We start from the raw sequence: 22982 nt of genomic DNA, 5'->3' as shown, positions 1-22982 counted from the left end.
ACACATGCGCTACATGGTTCGGCTCCATTTTGCCGCCTCCAACAACGCAGCCGAGTATGAGGCCCTCGTCAATGGCTTGCAGATCGCCATCGAACTTGGAGTATGGCATCTCGACATCCGGGGCAACTCGCAGCTCGTCATTGATCAAGTCATGAAGGAGTACTACAAGTTGGTATGTCGCCTAGAAGACAAGTTTGACGATCTCAAACTCAACCACATCGCGCGGAAGTACAACGAGGCCACCGACGAACTGGCAAAGATGGCCTCGGCATGGGCTCTAGACCCCCCGAACATCTTTGCCAGGGACCTCCACAAACCTTCCATTGACTACGCCTCGACAACAGAGGAGGGCCCACCAGTCGAACCCACAGCGGGGCTCGACGCCCCCTTTGCCGCCAAGACTCCTTCGGCCGAGCCCGAGGTCATGGAAGTCGACGTAGAGCCTCCCCAGACCGACCAGGACACAGACTGGCGAGTCCCGTTCCTTGATTGGCTCGCTTAGGGAGAGCTTCCTAGTGACAGGACCAAAGCCCGACGGCTTGTGCGACAAGCCAAAACTTACGTCCTCTGCAATGGCGAGTTGTATAGGCGAAGTCCATCTGGCGTCCTCCAACGATGCATCACCACCAAGGTAGGCTAGTCCCTACTTTGGGACTTGCACGCAGGTGCCTGCGGGCACCATGCGACGCCTTGGATGCTCGTCGGAAACGCCTTCCGCTAAGGATTCCACTAGCCGACGGCGGTTGCCAACGCCACCAAGTTAGTACGCTTCTGTGAGGGATGCCAGTACTATGCTCGGCATACGCACCTCCTAGCCCTGGCCCTCCAAACCATCCCCATTACATGGCTATTTGTCATGTGGGGGCTTGACATGGTCGGGCCTCTGTAGAAGGCCCCCGAGGGCTACACCCATCTAATGGTAGCAATCGATAAGTTCTCCAAATGGATCGAGGCTCGACCGATCAGTCAAATCAAATCTAAGCAAGCAGTGCTATTCTTCACTGACATTATCCATAGATTCGGGGTCCCTAACACCATCATCACCGATAATGGGACACAGTTCACTGGCAAAAAATTCTTGATGTTCTGCGATGACCACCACATCCGTGTGGCCTGGTCGACCGTAGGACACCCAAGGACCAACGGCCAAGTGGAACGTGCCAACGACATGATCCTACAAGGCCTCAAGCTAAGAATTTACAACTGGTTGAAGAAGTTTGGCAAGAAATGGCTCGTCGAACTCCCATCGGTCATCTGGAGCCTAAGGAACACTCCAAACCGAGCCACGGGGTTCACACCTTTCTTCCTGGTCTATGGAGCCGAGGCCATCCTCCCCACTGACTTAGAATATGGTTCCCCGAGGCTATAGGCCTACAACGAGCAAAGCAACCGCACCACCCGCGAGGACGCCCTCGACCAACTGGAGGAAGCCCAAGACATCACGCTGCTGCACTCAGCCAAATACCAGCAAGCCCTACGACGCTATCAGGCCCGGCGCATTCGAAGCTGAGACATAAAGGTTGGCGACCTGGTGTTGAGGCTGACACAGAGCAACAAGGGCCGCCACAAGCTGACCCCACCATGGGAAGGACCGTACATCGTCGCCCAAGTGCTGAAGCCCAGGACCTACAAGCTAGCCAATGAGAGGGGCGGAATCTTCACCAACGCTTGGAACATAGAACAACTATGTCGCTTTTACCCTTAAAATTCCAAGCATTGTATATATTGTTTCTCAGAATACAATTGAGAAGCGTTCTTTAGTTGTTCTAATTTTTTGAGAAACCCCTCCGAGCCCATCGTGGGGCTCGGCAATACGATAACACCGTAAGGGAGACTCGGCTCTGCCTCTATAGAACTGAGCCTCCCTCGGGGGCTAGATGGGGGACTCCCCCCTAAGTCCCACGCACCTTTTTCTAAGTCGTTTTTTGAAAAAACTCCTACGCCAAACTCTCTAGCACGCTCTGACAAATCGGTTGTAAAAAACCCAAGGACTGAAAAGTCTGTTCCAGGGACAGAAGGCCGATAGAGTCGCAAGATGGCCTATGCCCCCGGGCTACGGCACTCCCTCGCCATCTTTCACCCAAGGGATGGCTTAGGTTCCAAGGAGGTTTTTTGCAAAAGAAATCTGATCAGAGACAACAGAGGGCAGAGGCTCGGAAACACAAGAAAAACGACTAAGAAACATGAGTACTTTAAAAAGAGGCCTCAACGGCCACAAGCGTCATGATACAAGGTTAATCTCTATTCTATTTACATGGCCTCTTAGGTCCAGGTCAAGGCTCAGGGCCTCCAGCATCGGCAGACGGCGGGGGAGGGACCACCTCCTCTTCGAACAACGTTGCCAGCGCCGTGCCGGGGCCTTTCGCCGCCTCCATTAGCTTTGTGACCACCACGTCAGCCTCCTTGTCATCATCAGGCAGGACGTAGCCATCGCTGATGGCTTGGAGGTCAACGCCGATGTAGTGCGAGGCAATGACGGCTAGCGCGCGCTTGATGCCTGTATGCAGCGCTCCTCGAAGTCGCTCGCGCACTTGACCACTCAATGCAATCAGACGGCTCCCAAGGGAGCTGCCTAACTGAACCCCCTCGACCCCCAGGGCCTCGCAGGCAGTACAGACGACACCCTTTAGCTTGTCGTGCTCCCCGATCTCGGTCTCGAGCACCGCTTGCACCGCGACGAAAGCCTCGGCTGCCCGGGTGACCTCCGCCTCTGACTCTGCACCATAGGAAACAGAATGGGGTTGAGCGCAAAGGAAAACAAGCCAAATAGGGACGGAAGCCTATGGGACTCACCCTTGGCCTTCTGCTCCCAGCGTCGGGCCTCGACCCGAGAGGCCTTAGCTTTCTCCTTCCTGCGTAGGGCCTTGGCCCGGGAAGCCTCGGCCTTCTCCTTCAGGCGCTGGGCCTTGACCTGAGTAGCCTCGGCCGCCTTGGAAGCCTCTCTCCCTAGCTCTACATCACACCAGAGAATTAGGGGGCGAATACAAGAAAGGCGAATAAAATGAGGGGAATAGGACTCACCCTCGGCCTTTCCCCTCTAGACCACAGCCTCGGTCCGGGAGGCCTCAACCACCGTAAGGGCCTCATCCAAGGCGCCTTTCGTCAGCTGGTGCGCACTCTGCTCCGCTCCTAGCTACCAGCAAGAGCCTTGCCCGAGGCCGTGGCTTCTTTGGCTCGGGACCTGAAGGCATCCCGATCACCGGCCACGCGGGTGAGCTCCTCCTCCAACTCCTTGACCCGCGCTGCCAGAGGGGGGGACCTGCTCTTGGGCCATGGCCGCCTTGACCTTCGCATCAGCACAGCGAAGGCGGAGGTCCTCCACCTCTGTGCTCCGCGCCGGCAAGAAGACCCTTCTGCCGCTGAAGCTGGTCCCAGACGTCCCTCTCCCGCCGAAGAAAGACCGACTTCCAAAGGGACCGGGTCTCGAGCTCCTGGGGGAAATAGAATAGGGGTCAATCCCTACAAGAAAACTCGAAAAAAGACAACACCGCGTGAAAAAAGAAAGCATGAACCTGGGTGACCCTGGGCAGATCATCGGCCACCACGGACAGCGTCATCCGTAGTGACTGCTCCACTAGCTAGCGATACTGCTCGAAGGTGTCCCAGCGCCCGCCCTCGGCCGCGTCCTCGAGGGCGAACAGAGGCTCCGCCTCAGGGTCATCCCGACTCTGCCATAGGACACATGGGTAATCCCACCCGTGGGGCTCGGGTCGTACCCATGCGAGGGCTGAGCTTCCCTCACCCGAGGACGAAACCGGCTGTTCCACGGCATCGACCACCTCGGCGTCGGCCATCTCCTGTGTCCGGGAAGTATCATCGGAGGAGATCGGAAGAACCTCCACCTCCTGGGCGCTCTCCCACAACGACAGCGGGCCTTGAACCAAGGGTGCCACCAAGGCCTCCGCCGCCTTCATCTCCACTTCCTAGGCCGACGACCTCACCGTGATCACGTCGGCCTCGGTGGTCCCGGGGGCTCCAGCCTCCGCCATCGTGGCCTCGGTGGTCGCGGGGGCTCCGGCGCCCGCCGCAGCAGCCTCGATGGTCCTGGATGCCCCGGCCCCTGCCGCCTTAGCCTCAGAGACCAAGGGGGCCTCGACCTCGGCAACTGAGGGCACTTCGGCCCCATCTGACTCATGGGCCTCACCCTCGTGGGGCGTAGGCGCTCCCTCCCCCGTCCGTGTTGGGGCCACCTCGACAGCCCCTCCTTGGGTCGCCGGCTCCTTCGGGTCAACCCTTGCCGATGTCGTGCCACGTTGTAGGGTGGCTTGCACCTCCGCCACCCAGTGGGCGGTGGAACTAGGGTTCACCTTGAGCGCCTTAAGGGGTGCCAAGGTAGGCACCTCCGTAGGTCGCTTCCGACTAAGAACAGAACACCTGCAGGGTCAGCACAAGACCGAAGAACGAACAGAAAACACTGCGGCTCTGCCAAAAATACGCTTACCTCGAGCGAGGCTACAACCGCTTTGGCACGGCAACCCTTGTCTACAAAGGTGGTGGTGGTGGCAGAGGCACGGCCTCTGTATCCACCGATGCTGGCCAGTCCTCAACGGACCCCGGTGCCCCCTCGATCCTCTACAGGGGTGGTTGCGTCGCCCCCGCCGCCACCTGCTCCGCTGCTGCCGTCGAACCCACCAGGCTGACGACGTGCTTTCCCAACGCCCGCGCCTCGGGCGTGTTGGCCTCGGCCCCGGGGCGGGCGATTGCCGACCCTGGGACAGCTCCTCCTCCTCCCCCTAGGAGCGTCGGGCTGTTTGTCGACGCCTTGGGCACCATCTCCCCTATGTCAGGGAGATGGTCCAGGGGACCCCGCCCCATCTTGCCCACGTCATCTCCGTCTGAGGCATCCGTCGATAGCGATGGCGACGGGGACTCCTCCAATGGGAGGCCATCCTTCCTTTGCTGCCGCCGACGCTCATCAAGTTTCTCACACGCAAGGATCTGCTTCATGCGCTTCGCCGCCTTGGCGTCCTTCCGCTTTTTCTATGCCTCGGCGTGCGCCCGGTTGATCGCCCGCTGCCTCGCATCCTCGGGAACGGGCGGTAGGGAGGCTCGCACGTCGCTCATCCCCTATAGGGATAGCGAACGCGCATAAGGGAGCGAGAAATGATGAGGAAATAGAGAGGGCTCGGGGGCTGCAGCGGCGCGCGACTTACCAGCAAGAGGAACCCCCACGACGGATGCATCACGAGGGTGGTCAGACCACTGCTCCTCAGCTTCGCATCTATCGTCTCCCTCACCCGGTGAAGAATTTTCTCGTCGAAGAGGGCGGAGGCAGACATCTGGATGCCCGCAATCGGCTCATCTGGCCTCATCTCGAATAGGCGCTGCCGCCGAGCCATCAGCGGCAGCACCCTCTGGCGGTGGAAGGCGGCCATGACCACAGCCACAGTAAGGCAGCGGTCCCGCAGCCTCTATAGCCCCTCTAGGAGCGACTGCAGCTTGGGCTGATCCTCCCTCGGGACGCCATACTTCCATCTCTCCGGGCAGCTCCCCACAATCCGCCCAGTGTAGGGGGAAAGTCCGCCGTCGTCGTTGCGGAGATAGAACCAGCTCGTGTACCATCGACGATTGGTTGACGCGAGCTGGGCCAGGATGTAGAGATGCTGGCAGTCCTGGCACACTTGGAGAGTGTAGCCACCGGCCCTCACCGTCTTCCTCATGCCCGACGTGCCCGTCGGCTTGGTGGTATGCCCCGCCCGGAAGAGATGGAGCCACAACTCCCAATGGGGAGCAATCCCCAAATACCCCTCGCAGACAACGACGAAGATGACCGCCTGCGCGATAGAATTAGGGTTGAAGTTGTGGAGCTCCACGCCATAGTAGTGCGGGAGCGCCCACATAAATCGGTCCACCGGGACGCCGAGGCCGCGCTCATGAAAGGACACGAAGCTCACGACATAACCGTCGCGAGGCCTCGGCTCTAGCTCGCCCGATAGAGCGATCCACTCTTGCCTGTTGGGGTCGGTCACTGGACGAAGGAGTCCACCATCGACGAGCAACTGAAGCATCTCCACGGTGACGTCGGATAGATCCTAAGGATCCACCTCGATGACAACGATGTCGCCAGCCATGAGTGTGGTGGAGGTTTCGAATGTGGCGATGAGCCTGTCTCTCTCTCTCTCTCTCTAGCTCGCCCTTCTCCCTTCTTCTTCCCGGTGCTCGCTGCTCTAGCGATGGCTCAATGGGGGCAGAGCTAATGCAGGCAAGGTAAGGTGGGGAGGGGTGAGGCTCGTTGCGTATTTATGCAGGGTAAAGGCAAAATGGACGGGCGACGAAATCAAGGAAGTTTCCCCCAGATCCGGTGCGGTTAATCCCGATCCGATTTTACCGCCCACATGCCCACCTTTTCCTCGTTAATCGCGGGAACAGTTACGTCCCATTCACTGACACCACGTCGCGTCCAACCGTAATAGCGGTAGGCGTCGTTCCACCTCCCTAGGAAAATCGCCTCAAAAGGCGCACCGGCCATTGTCGAGCCGATGGGGGAGATATCCCCCCACCCGATTCCTTTCAAACGAAGGAACGAGGCGCCGAGCCCATTATGGTCCAGGGGTTCGAAGGCTGGGCCCCTAGGGGTTTCGACAGCCGCCCTAGGGCAAAAGAGTCAGGGACGACCGCAGGCGAGCCCATACGGGGCCGAGACCAAGCAAGCAAAACGCTTGGGACGCCCAAGGTCGTGTCCGAGACTAGCAGGAGGTCTCCGAATGGGATCCCACCATAGGGAGGCACCGAGCCACCGGGGCCTAGCGAACGGCCCCGGCACCCACTAGAGAAACCCTCTGGTACTCTTGGAGTGCGTCTCTGGACCACTAGCCGACCCCCAGTGAATGGGGCACGGGCCTCCACTCGGACTTACCCGATAACAGCTCACCAGAAGTGCCACCGCTCGTGCCCACCGAGGGTAGCCTGGCACATTCCATCCCTCCTTCCGAGCGAAAAGGAAGCGCGAGGGTCGTACAAAAAGCCAGGGGAACCCCTGAGGCCCTCTTGCTTCATGCAGAGGCTAAGGGGCTCTTCCTGCAACCTTGCCGAGACCTAGCGACCCTGGCTCGCACTCGAGAGGGCTTAGCAAAACAACCCCTCCTTCCGAGCGAAAAGGAAGCACGAGGGTCATACAAAAAGCTAGGGGAGCTCCTGACAGCCCTCTTGCTCCGTGCAGAGGCTAGGGGGCTCTTCCTGCAGATATACCGAGACCCCGCGACCCAGGCTCGCACCTAAGGGGGCCTCGACAAACAAACCCTCACACGCGAGGGGCATACAAAAAGCCAGGGGAACTCCCGACGGCCCTCTCGCTCTGTGCAGAGGCTAGGGGGCTCTTCCTACAACCTTGCCGAGACCCAGCGACCTAGGCTCGCACCCGAATGGGCTCAGCAAACAACCCCTCCGTCCAAACAAAAAGGATGTGTGAGGGACGAACAAAAAAGTCAGGGGGACCCCCGACCGCCCTCTCGCTCCGTGCGGAGGCTCGGGAGCTCCTCCTGCACCTAAGACAAAGACAAGCGACCTAAGCCTGTGCTAGAAGTTTTGATAAACGCGATAAAGGGCATCGAGCCTGTTACGGTCCAGGGGTTCGAAGGCTAGCCCCCCTAGGGTTTCGATAGCTGCCCCAGGGCAACAGAGTCAGGGACGACTATGGGCGAGCCCACGTATGGCCAAGGCCCGAGCAAACGATCGCTCGGGACGTCCTAAGTCATGTCCGAGACCGGCAAGGAGGTCTCTAAATGGGATCCCACCGTAGGGAGGCACCGAGCCACCGAGGCCTAGCGAACGGCCCCGGCACCCACTAGAGAAACCCTCTGGTACTCTTGGAGTGCATCTCTGGACCACTAGCCAACCCCCAGCGAATGGGGCACGAGCCTCCACTCGGACTACCTAATAACAGCTCACCGGAAGTGTCACCGCTCGCGCCCACCGAGGGTAGCCTGGCATATTCCTCCCCTCCTTTCGAGCGAAAAGGAAGCGCGAGGGTCGTACAAAAAGTTAGGGGGCTCCTGATCGCCCTCTCGCTCCGTGCAAAGGCTCGGGGGCTCTTCCTGCGACCTTGCCGAAACCCCACGACCCGAACTCGCACTTGTGGGCTCGACAAAAAACGATAAAATCTCTCGTTCAGCGTGAGAAAAAAGACCCTGGAGGAATGAATCCACTCCCCTAGGGCCTCGGGGGCTACACCCGGCGGGTACGCTCGCGCGCACCCACCGAGGCCTCGAAACATGAAACACTATCCCGCCAGGAGCTACCACAAGTCGAGCCTCGTCAAAACCTCACAGAGAGCGCTCACGCTCCCCCTAAGGCTCAGGGGATACTGTCGGGTACCATAAAACGGGGTACCCCGAGTGTATATCGAAAGAACCATTTCAACCCTATAAAAAACAAAGCCAGAAGGTAAGCCGTTGGTTAACCACCGGCCCCATCCGAGCCCACCGGCTCTCCGCCTCGCCTCTGGCCTCGCACGGGAGGTCTCGACGGCCTGACAAATCTCCGCCTCATGCGAGGCCTCTCACGGGAGGCCTCGACAAGGAACCCATTCTCCACCTCGCCCGAGGCCCCACGCGTAAAGCCTCGGACGAGATGTCGATTCTCCGTATCGCTCAAAGCCGGCTCAGCAATAACCCGTCGCTCCCGCCTCGACCAGTCTTCCCGACAGCGCGTCACGTCCCATTAATGCGTCAACCACTCCCACAATTTTAGCCGGACGATGGCTCGACACCGCAGAGTGGCCGACGGGACAAGGAGTCGCATCAACGCCATACCGACTAGGACAGGGCGTGGCTGGGATTACCGGCCACTGTGTTCTGGTGCTGTGCCCACGATCAGCGTCTGCACTACACTGTGCCGCGTAACCCCCGCCCCGAAGACAACGCGGCATGGGGAGTCTAGCCCGGGTCACCATAGCCTCAGAATCAGCATACAAGACCAACTGTTCCCTAATAGCCTCGGCCATCTACATCAGGATCTCGGCAACCTCAGGATTCACGTCTGCCAAGACCCCCACGACGGTTCGGCCTCGGCACCAATTGAGCCTCGGCTTCTCGCGCGGTCAACACACAGTGACCCACACACCGACCGCCACGCCCGCTTCGAGGTAACCCTGGAGCTCCCACGACGCACAGGATCGGATGCGACCGGCACGTCGCCCCAATACTTCAAGGATGGACCACTCCGTCGGCCACGCCGCCACAGGAACAGGCTACAGGGCTCGGTCACGCCGCCTCCGTCCGCACGACACCGTGTAGCTAGCGAATGTATTACCCTCGTCCCCCTTTCAACTATAAAAGGGAGGGACCAGGACCGTTCCGAGGGAGAGGCAAGCGATTAGACCTAGGCTCACGCGACGAACTCGCGCATGAACGCACAGACAAACACTCTAGCTTTCCCGTGGCCTGAGATCAGCATCTCAAGCAATCCACTCTGCCCCACGTAGAGACCTGGGACTAGCTCCCTCTCTCGCCCTGCTTGTAACCCCCTACTACGAGCATTTCGGTGCAAGGAATACAAGATCGATCTCTCAGACTGGACGTAGGGCACCGATTGCCTGAACCAGTATAAACCTTGTGTCTCTTTGCATCACTATCCGGGATTGGGAACACGCAGTACAAATTTACTAGTTGGTTAAGGACCCCCGGTCCGAAACACCGACACATACTCCATCCGTTTAAAATTATAAGTAGTTTTGACTTTTTTGGTACATCCATTTTGCTATGCATCTAGGTATAATATAATATGTCCAGATACATAGCAAAATGGATGAACTTAAAAAGTCAAAGCAACTTATAATTTAAAACGGATGGAGTAAAATATAATGATTCAAGTGTTTGAAATTTATCTTCCATTACAAGGTATTTCATTTTCGTTAATTAGCATGTCCCTTCTTTCCCAAACCACATAGGACAATCAAAGAGTGCAATGCGCTTTAGTAAGGATTTATATATGACAAATCCCCCCCCCCCCCCCACCACCCCCACCACCACACCACCAAAAAAAAACAATCCTAGGATCTGTTCAATTTGGGTACTAAGGTAGAAGTGTAATATAATTACTCTCTCCATCCTAAATTATAAGTCACTCCAACTTTCTTAGAGAATTAAAACATCTCAAGTTTGACTAAATTTATATAATAAAATATTAATATTTATGACACCAAACAAGTATCATTAGATTCTTCACTAATTATATTTTCATAATATACATATATTTGTTGTCATAAATCTTTATAACTCTCTATAGTTTTGGTCAAACTTTAGATGCTTTGATTCTCCAAAAAAGTTAGAATAACTTAGAATTTGTAACGAAGGGTGTAAGGGTGTACTTATGAACAAGAGCAAACAAAGAAATGAGAGGAAAAAACAACCAAGAAAATACTTGTCTTGCTGCTAACGGTGGTACTGCTCAGTTGTGGGGAGCAGACAATCGTACTTGAATCGATCAGGGAAAGCAGCCGAGACGTAAAGGCAAACATGCTGGGGGTGTTTGCTTAATGCGGCTAAAGTTTAGCTACTATCCTATCGAATGTTTGATATATATATGAAGTATGAAATATAGATTAATTATAAAACTAAATACATAGGTTAAGACTAATTTACGAAACGAATTTTTTAAGTATAATTAGTCTGATTTGACAATGTTGTGCTACATTAAACATATGCAAATGATAGATTATTTATGGTTAATTAATTCGTCTCGTGGAGTACGACGGAATCTATAATTTGTTTTTTTATTAGTATATCTTAAACTTTAAACTTTAGTCCTGTACCAACGTCCAACGTCGCTTCCATGTTTAAAGATAGAAGCAGCAGTGGTTAGTTCCGGACTTCCAGTACAAGAACAGCCAATGCTCTTGGCAACGTTTCTTGCAAAGCACAGCTAGTAATTAAAGCCTTAGAGACCATAAATGTCAGGATCTGAGCCCCTCATACATAAATAAATATAAAGAGATATTTTCCTGTTTAAATGTTCAAAAAAAAGCTGAATAATCGGTTACTGTCTTAGAAAAAACTCAGCCTGGCCTCCTAGGTTGCCACCAACTAGAATATACTCGTGTCCATACTCCATATCACTATATGACATGTGTATAATAACACAGTAACAGGGTCTACACAACTGTTGATTTTTTTTACAAAACATGCCACTGATCAGACATGGATAACCTTGCAGATGCACGCGTCTCAATAAAGCGTCCAGGAGGCAGCAACCAGTCTCAGCAAAGCGCCTAGTTACTTGAGAACGGGAAGGTTAACCACGCGTCTAACCCAAGTCACCCAGGGATTAGCTAATGAGCACGTACCTCAGTAGGAGGGCACGGGCACTAGACAGTGACGGGTTACGGCTGAGGAAGCCAGGAACACAGACGCGGACAGGACGTCGAGCAAACGAGGAGTCCAGGACAGGAGCGCATGTTAGTAGGGTCGGCACCGGCACGGCCGGACCGACCAGGCCAGGCCACCAGTAGCCGTGCTCTCCGTCGCGGCGTGTCGCTGACAAAAGACCGATCGTCCGATTGCACGTCTGCATACCCTTGTCTAACAGTGATGGCCTGCAGACATTCCGATCTGGAGTTGAGCACGAGCCCCATGCCGCGAACTGTTCGGCTGGGCATTCTTTTGGACTAGCACCACGGGACTACACTACTACAATATGTATACCGTTGATTATTATACTCTGGTACCGTTGATTTATGTTACAGATATGATGTGTAAACTACCCATCCTTCCAGACGTATTTTGTGTCCATTCGCTGCTTCCAATCAGTAGAAACACGAACCTCTGTATAACTCTATGTACCCTCTAATGTACAGGCATCTGTGGTTTGTTACCTTATCCCATTCCCATCCCAGCTGAAGTGAGCTCCCAGGGGCAGAGCCCCAGAGGTACGGACGGTCACCTTGCGTTGCAGCACTGCGTGTTGCCTCGCCGTAGCTTGTCCCAGAGGCACACCATCTGCGCCGGCGACTGGTAGTGCGCGGTGAGGTAGCCATCAACGCAGCCGGACTGGCAGAAACCGGCGCTGTGGACGTACGCCACGGTGTTCCCCGTCCCTGAGCGGTTGAATTGCCCCACCCACATCCCCATGCTCACATCCTCCATCTTGAACATCTGAGGAAACGCAATCATTTGTTGTTGTTTATTCCCTTGAAGACTCAGTATATGTAATCATTTGTTAAGCACCCGTGCACACAGCCACTGATTGCATGGCGATGGGCACGGCTTTTGACTTTTGGTAAATCTTTTCAGGGTCAGGCATGATTGGGTGGGTTCATGTTTTTTCTGTTTTCAACAAGAGTGGTATCATCCACGGGAACCAAAGTTAAAGCAGGTGGTTCTTGAGTGCTAGTGTGGATCCCATTTGGATTGCAGGTTGCATGCAGCTAATATATCCTCTGCTACCTGATACGAAAGGAGTGGAGTGGAGAGAGATCTTACATTTAGTCGGCCATTCTCCATTTCAGATGCGATGAAGTTTGCAATGTCAGAAGAAACGACATAGCCTGCACCATCAGCATAAGGCGGGTACTCTTCTCTGGGCCACTCCTGGAATTTGAAACAACATTAAAAAAGAGTTCAATTGATACACCTCAATCATGCGTGCTGCAGTGAGAGACAATTAGCCTACATGATTACATGAGACAATAATGTATTCACGTGGACATCTTGTGATGCTCATGAAGTGACAGCCAGTTACATGCCTAACAAATGTCTTTCAAACCATTTGTTCAGTCAAACTCAGTGCTGTAGCACTTCTGAAGGATACCGCATCCATAGGGTAGTGACAAGGTGTAAATGTAAATGGCAGATCTTCCACTTTAGCAATCGGAAAATACGACAGTACAATTATTTCACGACATTGAAGTTTCATGCAACTACCCTATACTAGTTACAAAACAGATAGTTTGATTTGTCATTCTGACAGAGACTCTCTGTTGTGTTTGTACCATGAATGTTTCACTGCTTCTCATATCTAAAGCCATATAACTGGAGTAATAATCAATTTGTGTATCTTAAAAATAAGCCATGGAGATGACATTTTACCTCGTATGAGACAGCCCATTTTCCCTCCCGCAGTGGCCTGTGGTAGTAGTTCATGTTCCCCAAATAGAAGCTTTTGCCATCTTGGATTTTTTTAACTTCAGCCATTACTGAATCAAGTCTAACAAAGGTATCATCATCACACTTCATGACATACTTTGCCGGAACAACATGAGCCTTCGAAGTTCAAACAACAACATGAAAAAATGGGAGAGCATGTGCATACAAATTGTCAGAAAATGCACTTGAAATACTCCTATAATGTGTTTATACACCCTTGTGCTACATACCACATAGTCACAAATGGCAACAGTCTTCAGAACAACCAGATCATAGCTATCTGCAAAAGGGACAATGACAATGTCCCTGAAGAAATCTGCTTCTTTTATCAAATCTTCATTCGCTTCCTTTCTGCCGTTCTGCCCTAAAACATGTTCCAGTTATTTATGTTCCTATCAAGACAAAAACAGAGGAAGACAAATTTTTTCGAGGTATTACCAATGCAACAAAAAAACGTGCCACTATGCTTGATGAATTTCGCACCAAAGACATCCAAGATCTCCTCACGGCCATACGCTCAGTGAAATGGCTCCCCGCTGAAAGAACGCCTATGAACATCTCAACATTCTCTTTGCCAAGAGGAGGGGTTTTTAGTTCTGTCAGCAACTCCAGATTTCTTTGTACAATGCTTGGATGAGCCGTTGGTAAAGAACCAGCTACTATTGATTTGATGTCAATATTACCATTCACAGAAAAGATTTTGGCATCCTCAAGAACAAAGCCCTTGAAATAATAATAAAAAAATTGCACCAACAGATTAGAACATTTTACCAATTAAGAAACAAGAACACATAAACTAAATCAAGTAAATGGTTTAGAAAGGAAGCTCAACTTACAACACGGTAAGGAAAGGATGTGACATGCTTCCCATCAACATGAAAATGGTAGCCTTCTAAACCAGCACTTAGTGTTAGAACAAACAATTCTTCCTCCAAGAATGGATATGGCCAATGTATCCAATTTCTGTTATTCTTTCCAGCAACACGGTTCTGCAACCACGATCTCTTCAACTCCTCTGATGCACCACCAATGTTTCCAGACCATTCCTCACATATCACTAATCCATCAACTGCGCCACGGGTTAGCAATATAAGAGATCTGACATCAATAATCTGCCAAATTTTTTTCATAATGTCAACAGTTCTCATTACAAACAATTTATGTAGAATACCATCCTGTTGTCAGGCAGGTATCCTCTAGGAATCAGTTACACATTTTGACTATGGAGATGTTGGGCAACATTTTGTAGAAACTAGAAAGGATGGTGTCCACCATCTCTATGGTCTATAATATCTACACGGGTGCATCAACATAAACATTTCGTACAATGTATATATATTATGTAAGACAAAGAGACAGAAATCCTTTTTTTTTTAAAAAAAAGGAAAACAAAAAAGATATAGTATCCACAGCTATTCTGTATTGTTTATGATTGCACAACTGAGCGCTCAGGTACAAATGCTTGATGGGAGGTTCAGTTATACTGGGTTTCATGTGTTGCTGAGCTAGGAGGCTAGGAATAGCAACAACTAACAGACACACTACATCAGAAAATCAGAACATGTGCACTACCACTACAGCTAACAGATATGCTACAACAGGAAATGGTAACACGAATACTGTCATGTTAAAGGAAAAGAAACAAACCATGAATTGCTTCTACCACATGTGCCAACAGCTCTAGTAAAAATGGTGGCAGAGGATGAGAGGACTCCACTATGTATAAGCTGTTCGCATGGCATTGCTATTCTCGACAAGGAGGCATGTCTCCTTTTATAGAAGCATCAACTAAACGAAGGAAACTTATTGTTGGGAAGGACCAGAACGGGTTGTTCAGCAACATATTCTTGGGCTCATTCAGTTTGTCAAAGATCAACTAAACTGTCTTGCTGCCCTCATCAAAAGAACAATCACTACAGTACTCTTAGAACGACATTTTCATATCTACACTTCGTTAGGAGTTTCCCAATGTTGGAATGACATACCATTCCATCAATAAAAGTACGCTATGGCTATCAGTATCTTAAGTACTAGTAGGAATTGAGCAACACAGCCGGTTGCAGCAATTTTCTCTTTGAATAGTTCCCTAGGATCCACTGGTACAGTCAGATTGCAAATCAATAATCCCATATGTCAAAAGCTACAATGCTAATTAATCGAACATCCCAAAAGAGCCGAGAGGCGGAGACTTTTGTGCACCAACCGTCCAACCGTACGATCAAAACTACAATCATAGTAACACACTAACACCTACCCTGAAGGCGCGAACCACAGCTCTCTTAATGCAAAGTAACATCCTAATTTACTCTGTTGAGTACCATCACGTTTTTTGCCTACTATATAAACTGGTTCCTCACGGACATGGGCCACCATTGATGATTAATCCTCCAGTTTATTTAACAGTATCACTATCACCGTGCAATCATGAAGAAGATGTTGACGGTAAAAAGTACCACTGGTACTGTCACAGCAAGCAAGGAAGAGACAGGGCCACCGACGCACCGGTCTCCTCGTCGGGGCGCGACCGACGGCCGTCGCACCGGAGCGCGGGTCCCCATTGTCCGCGGAAGCGCGTGTTCAGCTCGATCACCGGGCGGCGGCTCCAGTCCCCGCTGAGCCGCGGGTTGAAGTGCAGTATCCTCGGCGCCGCGTCTCCGTCGCCTTCCCCGCGCAGCTCCACCGCAAACTGCGCCACGCCAGCGGCGCCTCCACCGCCCCGCGGCGCGCCGACCAGCGTGACGTGTGACCCCAGCGCCAGCCCGCAGGGCAGGGGCAGCAGGACGCCGCCGCCGTCAGCATGGCGGAGATGGAGATACGCGCCCGACCGCGTGATCGAGGCCTGGCACCGCGTCGCGCCGCCGACACCCACGGCCGCGGGCGGCGGCGCGGGGGCAGATGACGAGGGGGAGGAGGAGAGGACGTCGCGGAGGAGGCGCCCGCCGGACCGGAAGGCGCGCGCGGCGGCCGCGTGGAGCGGCGGGGCGGCGGCGTTGACCGCGCGCACGTCGAGGGTGGAGATGGGCAGCCGATGCTGCTGGTGCCGGGACGGCGAAGCGGCCTGCTGCGCCGTGTCAGAGCTGGGGAGGAGGCGGTCGGCGGAGTGTAGGGAGAAGGTTGCGACCGAAACGAGCGCGGCGAAGGGGAGTAGCAGCAGCACTGGGCGGAGGCCGCCGCCGGTGCGGCGTTGCCGGCGCATGGGCGGCGCCGGCACGTGTTGGATTTTCTGGATGGTGGTGAGCGGTGACGACAGGAGGGAAACGGTGCGTTCGAGCCGAGCTTTGGAAAATTCGCGAGGTTTAAGGTGCAGGACAGCAGGAGAAGGGTACATAAGCCGAGCTTTGGAAAATTCGTTTTTTATCTAGGCTCTGTTTTATCTCGGCTCTATTCGTTTGGTACATAAGCAGCTGATTTTAGCTGATTCAATAATATTATATGACGAAGAATAAGTTAGAATAAGCTGATTCAACTGAAAAATAGTTCATACGAACAGTGCCTTACTTTTTTCTTTGCGTGCACGTCCTTTCAGAGTTTGCTAATTGCGATTTTTTTTGGCTCTCGGGTAGTTTGTTTGCACTCAAAATGTTGCCATTCGCTTGAGATAAAGGATACAGTACCCGGGTACTATACAACTATCAAATTAGTTAAAGAAAATGTACAATTATCAACATGGTCAGTCATGGAACATGTGTTGTACTATCATCATAAAGACCTAAACCGGCTCTTTAACATTAGCAAAGGTAAGGGCAAGACTTGGCGGATCAGTTCTGGATTCATAAAAACTAGTTTTTCTTTTAGTTTCTAAAATCTTAATTCTAAGCGAAAAAATTAATGGGGGTGTTTGAATCCCATAGTTTTTAAAAATCTTGACTTCATTTATTGCTCTATGGGTCACACAAAACTGGCAAAAGCTGGATATCATCAACTTCCTGATTTTTAAGAATCTGACGATATCTGGAAGCAAAAACTGGCCTGTTTGGATTCCATCCAGTTACCAAAAGTCAGATTCTTAAGAACCGACAAAAACTGGAGGAGTCCAAATAGGACCATAGTCGTCTCTGATTTATAAATAATAACTACTCCCCTGTTCTAAATTATAAGACGTTTTGGCTTTTCTAAATTTATGGCTTTTGATATTCACTTAGATATACACTATGTCTAGATGCATATGAAAGCAATGTATCTAAAAAAAATCAAAACACCTTATTTTGAGATGGAGTTAATAGTAAATATATCAGTGTTTTACTACCGAGTAACAATCTTACGTTAATAACTAGCAAACATATCCGTTTGAGGACTTGGTTTATGCACAACCTTTTTAAAAGCTAAATTTTAGGTCAATTTAGCTCACTTTTATAGTCTAATGAACTAATTCTATTTTTTAAGATTAGCTAAACTTTAGACACAACCTTGAACCACATGTTTAGAGCTTTAAAGAGTTAAAGTGGTTTAAAGTTTAGTGGCTCAACTTTAGACCATGAGATCTAAATAAAAGACAGATATATTACTGCTCTCTCCGATGAAAGAATATAATTCTAGCACGGTGTCATGGTTTTGTATCTTAAGTTTAATCAATTATGGATAAAAGTATCAATATTTATGATATCAAATAAATATCATTAGATTAATTACGAAATATATTTTTATAATAAATTATTTTAGAGTCGTAAATGTGAATAAAATTTACTAGAAATTTGATTAAACGTGAACTATTTTTCTGGCACGGAACAGGTAGTTGCATTCTTTTGGGAGTACATGTCGGCAGCCTTAAATAGTTAAATATCATCTCATAAAATATCACATAGGATGTACCAAAACAGCAGCTGAGGCGCAGCGGGGTAGGCACGTGTGCTCCTACGCCTACGCCTACGCCACGTGTGCGACGGGCCTAGCAGGCGCGTGGTGGCGGCGGTAGATTATCACGGCGCCGTCGCTCCACCTAGGACGATCCGCCATCCGGCCCGCATGCTCGTCACACTCGAGAGTTCGAGCCGAGTCGCTCACGTCGCTCGAGCTGGCCCTCGAGGCGTGGACTGATGACGTAAACTTCAAATCTCATTTGTGAATTGTGATGTGTTTAACCCGCGTGGGTCTATTCCTTTTCAGGCCATGGTATGACTAGATTTTATACTAGTTTGGATTGAAATAAGGCTCCATTACTGAAAAGGAATAAATTTGTTCCATAAAGTGCTAGGAGAGGCGTATTGATTTAGATGCATCGTGACCACGAGGAGAACCGCATGAATCACTGTATTTCGCTCCTGGGTTTCGGTCAGGCTTATTCAACCAGTTAACATTGTTTTTCTCTCATAAAAAACCAGCACCAGCCAATTCAAACCAACACCAGCACCAACCAGCAAACAAAATGATTGTATAAATCAAACGCTGACAAATTTTCGCAAAAAAAAAACACTGACAAATGACCTATAACTAGATAAGAAACTAACAGTTGACGGCTTGATGCTTATTTGAATAGAATATTGTAGAAATTAAGAATATGAATTTTTTAAACAGCAGCTGAGGTAGAATAAAAACTTCCACTTTTAGCTTTGGGTTAGATCTGTCGTCGTCGTCTTTAGGTAGGGCTGGACAAAATACTCGTGGCTCGCTAACTCACTCGACTCGTGTCCGGCTCGCCTTGGTTCGCCTCGTTTTAATTTTTTCACGAGCTGAGCTGGAAGTCTAGCTCGCTGTTTTAACGAGCCAACTCGCGAGCTGCTCACGAGCTCAAATGAGCTGAGGCATATCAGCCCACGACCATGTATTCAGAAGATGGTGATGCTGACATAGAAGTGAACACCTATTCCATTGGTGTGTATCCTTATTTTTAGTTGTTTCATATAAATTTTGATTTTATAATTGTTGTGGTACTTAAATGTTGATTTATGAATTATTTTCTAGGAAAAAAATGATGATGTTAACATTGAATTTGTGTACTTTCCTAAGTCTGTGGTAGCAAGTAACTAGTAAGTATGCTGAAACTGTATGGATCATGAATTGAGCAGCTATGTTGCATGGTTGATACTTTTGATGAACCTGATATGTATTAATCATGTATGGTTGCATAATGGTGAACATCACCTTCTAAAATTATTATAGCATAAATATTATAAACATGTGTGTCATATTTTTTATAGCTCGTGAGCTAAACGAGTCAGCTCGAGCTCGCTAACGAACCGAGCTGCCCCTTAATATTAACGAGCCGAGCCGAGGTGGTTCGTTAGCCTAACAAACCGACTTGAGCTGGACCGAGCCGAGACGAGTCGATATCCAGAATTATCTTCGTAGGAGCCATTTAAGTACCGGACCTTGAACGTCGTTTGAACCTTGGCCTTCGTATTCGGTGTCACTAGTATCATCTTCGTTACTTCGAAGGTCGATTCATCACTATCATCACTACTACCATAATAAATCTCATCGCCGATCCTTAAGTTTGTTTATGAGCTCGTCAGCACGTGGAGGCTCAATATTTACCTTCTTGTGAGCAACCGGAGGCTTAATATTGTCCTCCTCGGGAGAAGGATTCGACTGCTCATTACGTGGTGCACGAATTAAATTATTGTCACTCTTCAAAATTTACCATGAATTGCTTCAGCTTGTGTCCACAACTTGTAACATTTCACGTTGTCGCCAGTGCTCCCAGTACTCCTTGAAAGATAGACCTAGGGGCTTGGGCATGGTGGAACTGTGGATCAAACGAAGAAGATACAGAAAAACTAGGGTTGCAACAAAGAACAAAACCATAACACACTAGAGATGTGTTATAAATCAGAAGAAAAGGTTAACACATCTCTTGTGTTATCAGGTCTAATTGGTTGGCTTCCAAAATATACCAAACCAAATATTTGGCAAGTCATGATTTTGGCTATTGTTTGGTTTGCTACTAAAACTTGACAATTTTTCATATTTTGCTTGCCAAATCTATGGCAAAATTTTTTATCTAACTTTGGTTTGTTAAATCTTTGGCATGATAAATTTTGGTCGTAAACTAATCAGGCCCATCGTTTTTACACTTCGTTACAGCTCTAGTTTTCTCCATATCTTCGTTCATTTGATCCACAATTCCACCATGCCCAAGCCTCATGGCCTATCGTTCGAGGAGTATTGGCGACAACGTCAAATATTACGACAAGTTGGAGGATACAAGCTCAAGCAATTCCATGTACATTTTGAAGAATGACAATAATCTGATTCGTTTGCCACCTAATGAACAGTCGAATCCTTCTCTCAAGGAGGAAAATATTAAGCCTCTGTCACTCCCAAGGAGGAAAATATTGAGCCTCGAGGAGCTGACAAGTTCATCGACGACCCCAAAAGGATCAACAATAAGATTTATTATGTCAATAGTGATAACAATGATGAACCTGTTAGATTTAATATGGGCTTGGTCTATATTTAATTTAATTAAATCAAATAAATCCTAGTCCATATTAAAATGTTAAGGTGCATTATAGTTTTAATCCCGTATGGGATTTTGACTATTTGTTGACTTAACTTCAATAGATGAACTACTTGTGCATCTATTGAGAAGTTGGTAGAGGTTAAGAGCATGCCACACGTGCGCGCGCCGCCGCCGCAGAGTCGTGGCGAGGCGTGCGCGTCATGTCATGCAGAGCACGGGCCGCTCCGCTCCACGACATGGTGCGAGTGTGATTGCTCGAGTAATGTATGGACTATCTTTCGAACACTCCTGCCCTCTATGAGGAGCCTCTCACACCAACACAACAGCGCCACAATCTTTCGGTCGAGTTGCTTCTGAGTTTCCCGTCCCAATCCTCTACGTTGGTTGCTATGTCTTCTGAAGACTCATGCTATTACCTTGCTTTCCTCTATGACGAGCCTCTCACACCAACACAATAACGCCACAATCTTTCGGTCGAGTTGCTTCTGAGTATTCCCATAACTCCAACACCAATTGCTCTGTCTTCCCGAGAAACACAACAGCGCCACAATCTTTCGGTTGAGTTGCTTCTCTGTATTCCCGTAACTCCGCCCTGATTGCTCTATCTTCCTGAGAAACATGGTTGCTCTGTCTTTCAAACACAATCTTTTGTTCGAGTTGCTTCTGAGTTTGCCCATCCCAATCCTCTACGCGCATGGAGAGTTGGTTGCTATGTCTTCCAAAAACTCATGCTATTACCTTGCACTACTGGAAACAAAGCCTTTGCCGAGTGCAAACTGCTTTGCCGAGTTTCAAAAATTGGGCACTCGGTAAAAAAGGGCACTCGACAAAGGACTTCTTTGCCAAGTGCCAGGCTCTCGGCAAAAGCGCGGCACTCGACATAGGTTGCCCCGCGTAACGGTGTTCGGCCACGTCCTTCTTTGCCGAGTGCCTGCTGTTAGGCACTCGGCAAAGATTTTTTTTTTAGAAAATACTTTGCTGAGTGCCCATGACACGGCGCTCGGCAAAAATTTAATATTTTTTTGAAATGTCTTTGCCGAGTGCCCCTGTGAAGGCACTCGGCAAAGAGGAAATTTCTAAAAAAAATAAAAAATCCACTTTGTTGAGTGCCATGCCCTGGCACTCGGCAAAGTTTTTTTTTTGTTTTTGGCCTCCAAATTTTTTGTGCAGCCCTTTTAAAGTACCAGGAACTCCTCGTTAGAATTTAGGGATTTTTTTGTGGTTTTTTTATATATTTAGTTACTTTATTTCGTTTACTTGAATTTTTTTGAAAATATAAATTTGAATTGCACGTGGTACGAATAATGGAATTTAATGATTCAAAAAATGATAATCATGTTACTGAGTGTAGTGTGAGGCCGTATCCAGGAATGGACCCGAAATTTCGGACATCTTGTTCACGAAACATGACCGCGAACTTGCGTGCAAAGTGTTTTTAAATTCTATAAAAAGCAAACGAAGTCCGAAAATCATGAAACTTGTTGAGATATCATGATATCGTATGTGGAGGCTATGATAAAAATTTCAGAAATTTTTGTGCACGTTGTCACGTACGATGCTTACAAACCAGGGCATCTCTACATACGATATCACGACACATGTAGAGATGTCCTGGTTTGTAAGCATCGTACGTGACAATGTGCATGAAATCTTCTGAAAATTTTATCATAGCCTCCACATACGATATCACGACATCTCAACAAGTTTCATGATTTTCGGACTTCATTTGCTTTTTATAGAATTTAAAAACACTTTGCACTCAAGTTCGCGGTCATGTTTCGTGAACAAGATGTCCGAAATTTCGGGTCCATTTCTAGATACGGCCTCACACTATACTCAGTAACATGATTATTATTTTTTGAATCATTAAATTCCATTATTCGTACCACGTGCAATTCAAATTTATATTTTTTTAAAAAATTAAAGTAAACGAAATAAAGTAACTAAATATATCAAAAAGCCACAAAAAATCCCCAAATTCTAACGAGGAGTTCCTGGTACTTTAAAAGGGCTGCACAAAAAATTTGAAGGACAAAAACAAAAAAAACAAAAAACTTTGTCGAGTGCCGGGGCATGGCACTCGGCAAAGGGGGTCTTTACCGAGTGCCTTCATAGGGGCACTCGGCCAAGAGGATTTTTGATTTTTTTAGAAATTTCCACTTTGCCGAGTGTCTTCACAGGGGCACTCGGCAAAGATATTTCAAAAAAAAATATTGAATCTTTGCCAAGCGCCGTGTCAGGGGCACTTGGCAAAGTATTTCAAAAAAAATACTTTGCCGAGTGCCAGATCTGTGACACTCGGCAAAGATTTTTTTTTCAAAAAAACCCTTCTTTGCCGAGTGCTAGGCCAGGTGACACTCGGCAAAGAGGCGGTTGAAAAAATAAAAAAAAAACCTTTGCCGAATGCCAGATCGAGGGCACTCGACAAAGGGGGGATTTAACCCCAATGGCTGGGCCAGCCCACACACCGCCCACGCCCGCGCCGCCACCGCCGCCCGCGCCGC

At 49.4% G+C, this 22982-nt stretch overlaps 2 protein-coding genes across 2 annotated transcripts; both read right to left on the bottom strand.

Annotated features, from left to right (window-relative positions):
* Positions 1-3923: 3923 nt before the first annotated feature.
* On the bottom strand, positions 3924-4815 carry LOC136536311 (uncharacterized). The gene is made up of 2 exons (XM_066528648.1): positions 4577-4815; positions 3924-4374 (listed from the first exon to the last, which is right to left on the bottom strand). The coding sequence occupies exons 1-2, from the start codon at positions 4813-4815 to the stop codon at positions 3924-3926; spliced, it is 690 nt and encodes a 229-aa protein (XP_066384745.1).
* Positions 4816-11714: 6899 nt separating this feature from the next.
* Positions 11715-16342, bottom strand: LOC136538406 (hydroxyproline O-galactosyltransferase GALT6-like). Its single transcript, XM_066530380.1, has 7 exons — positions 15582-16342; positions 13916-14148; positions 13518-13802; positions 13310-13438; positions 13023-13196; positions 12417-12524; positions 11715-12089 (listed from the first exon to the last, which is right to left on the bottom strand). Exons 1-7 carry the CDS (start codon positions 16273-16275, stop codon positions 11874-11876), a joined length of 1839 nt encoding a protein of 612 aa, XP_066386477.1. The 5' UTR covers positions 16276-16342; the 3' UTR covers positions 11715-11873.
* Positions 16343-22982: the final 6640 nt, after the last annotated feature.

This window comes from Miscanthus floridulus, chromosome 2 (assembly GCF_019320115.1).
Source record: "Miscanthus floridulus cultivar M001 chromosome 2, ASM1932011v1, whole genome shotgun sequence".
In the NCBI taxonomy this organism is placed as follows: Eukaryota; Viridiplantae; Streptophyta; class Magnoliopsida; order Poales; family Poaceae; genus Miscanthus; species Miscanthus floridulus.
Note: the sequence above shows the minus strand (reverse complement) of the source record. Positions and strands in the feature narration are given on the sequence as shown.

Excerpts from the sequence above, each read along its gene's own strand:
- LOC136536311 (XM_066528648.1), bottom strand. The coding sequence starts at position 4,815 with ATGGGGCGGGGTCCCCTGGACCATCTCCCTGACATAGGGGAGATGGTG. Across the intron at positions 4,375-4,576 it reads GGGGCGACGCAACCACCCCT|GTGTTCTGTTCTTAGTCGGA; the intron begins GTAGAGGATCGA and ends CTGACCCTGCAG.
- LOC136538406 (XM_066530380.1), bottom strand. The coding sequence starts at position 16,275 with ATGCGCCGGCAACGCCGCACCGGCGGCGGCCTCCGCCCAGTGCTGCTG. Across the intron at positions 13,197-13,309 it reads TTGCCATTTGTGACTATGTG|GCTCATGTTGTTCCGGCAAA; the intron begins GTATGTAGCACA and ends TGAACTTCGAAG. Across the intron at positions 12,525-13,022 it reads AATGGGCTGTCTCATACGAG|GAGTGGCCCAGAGAAGAGTA; the intron begins GTAAAATGTCAT and ends TTCAAATTCCAG.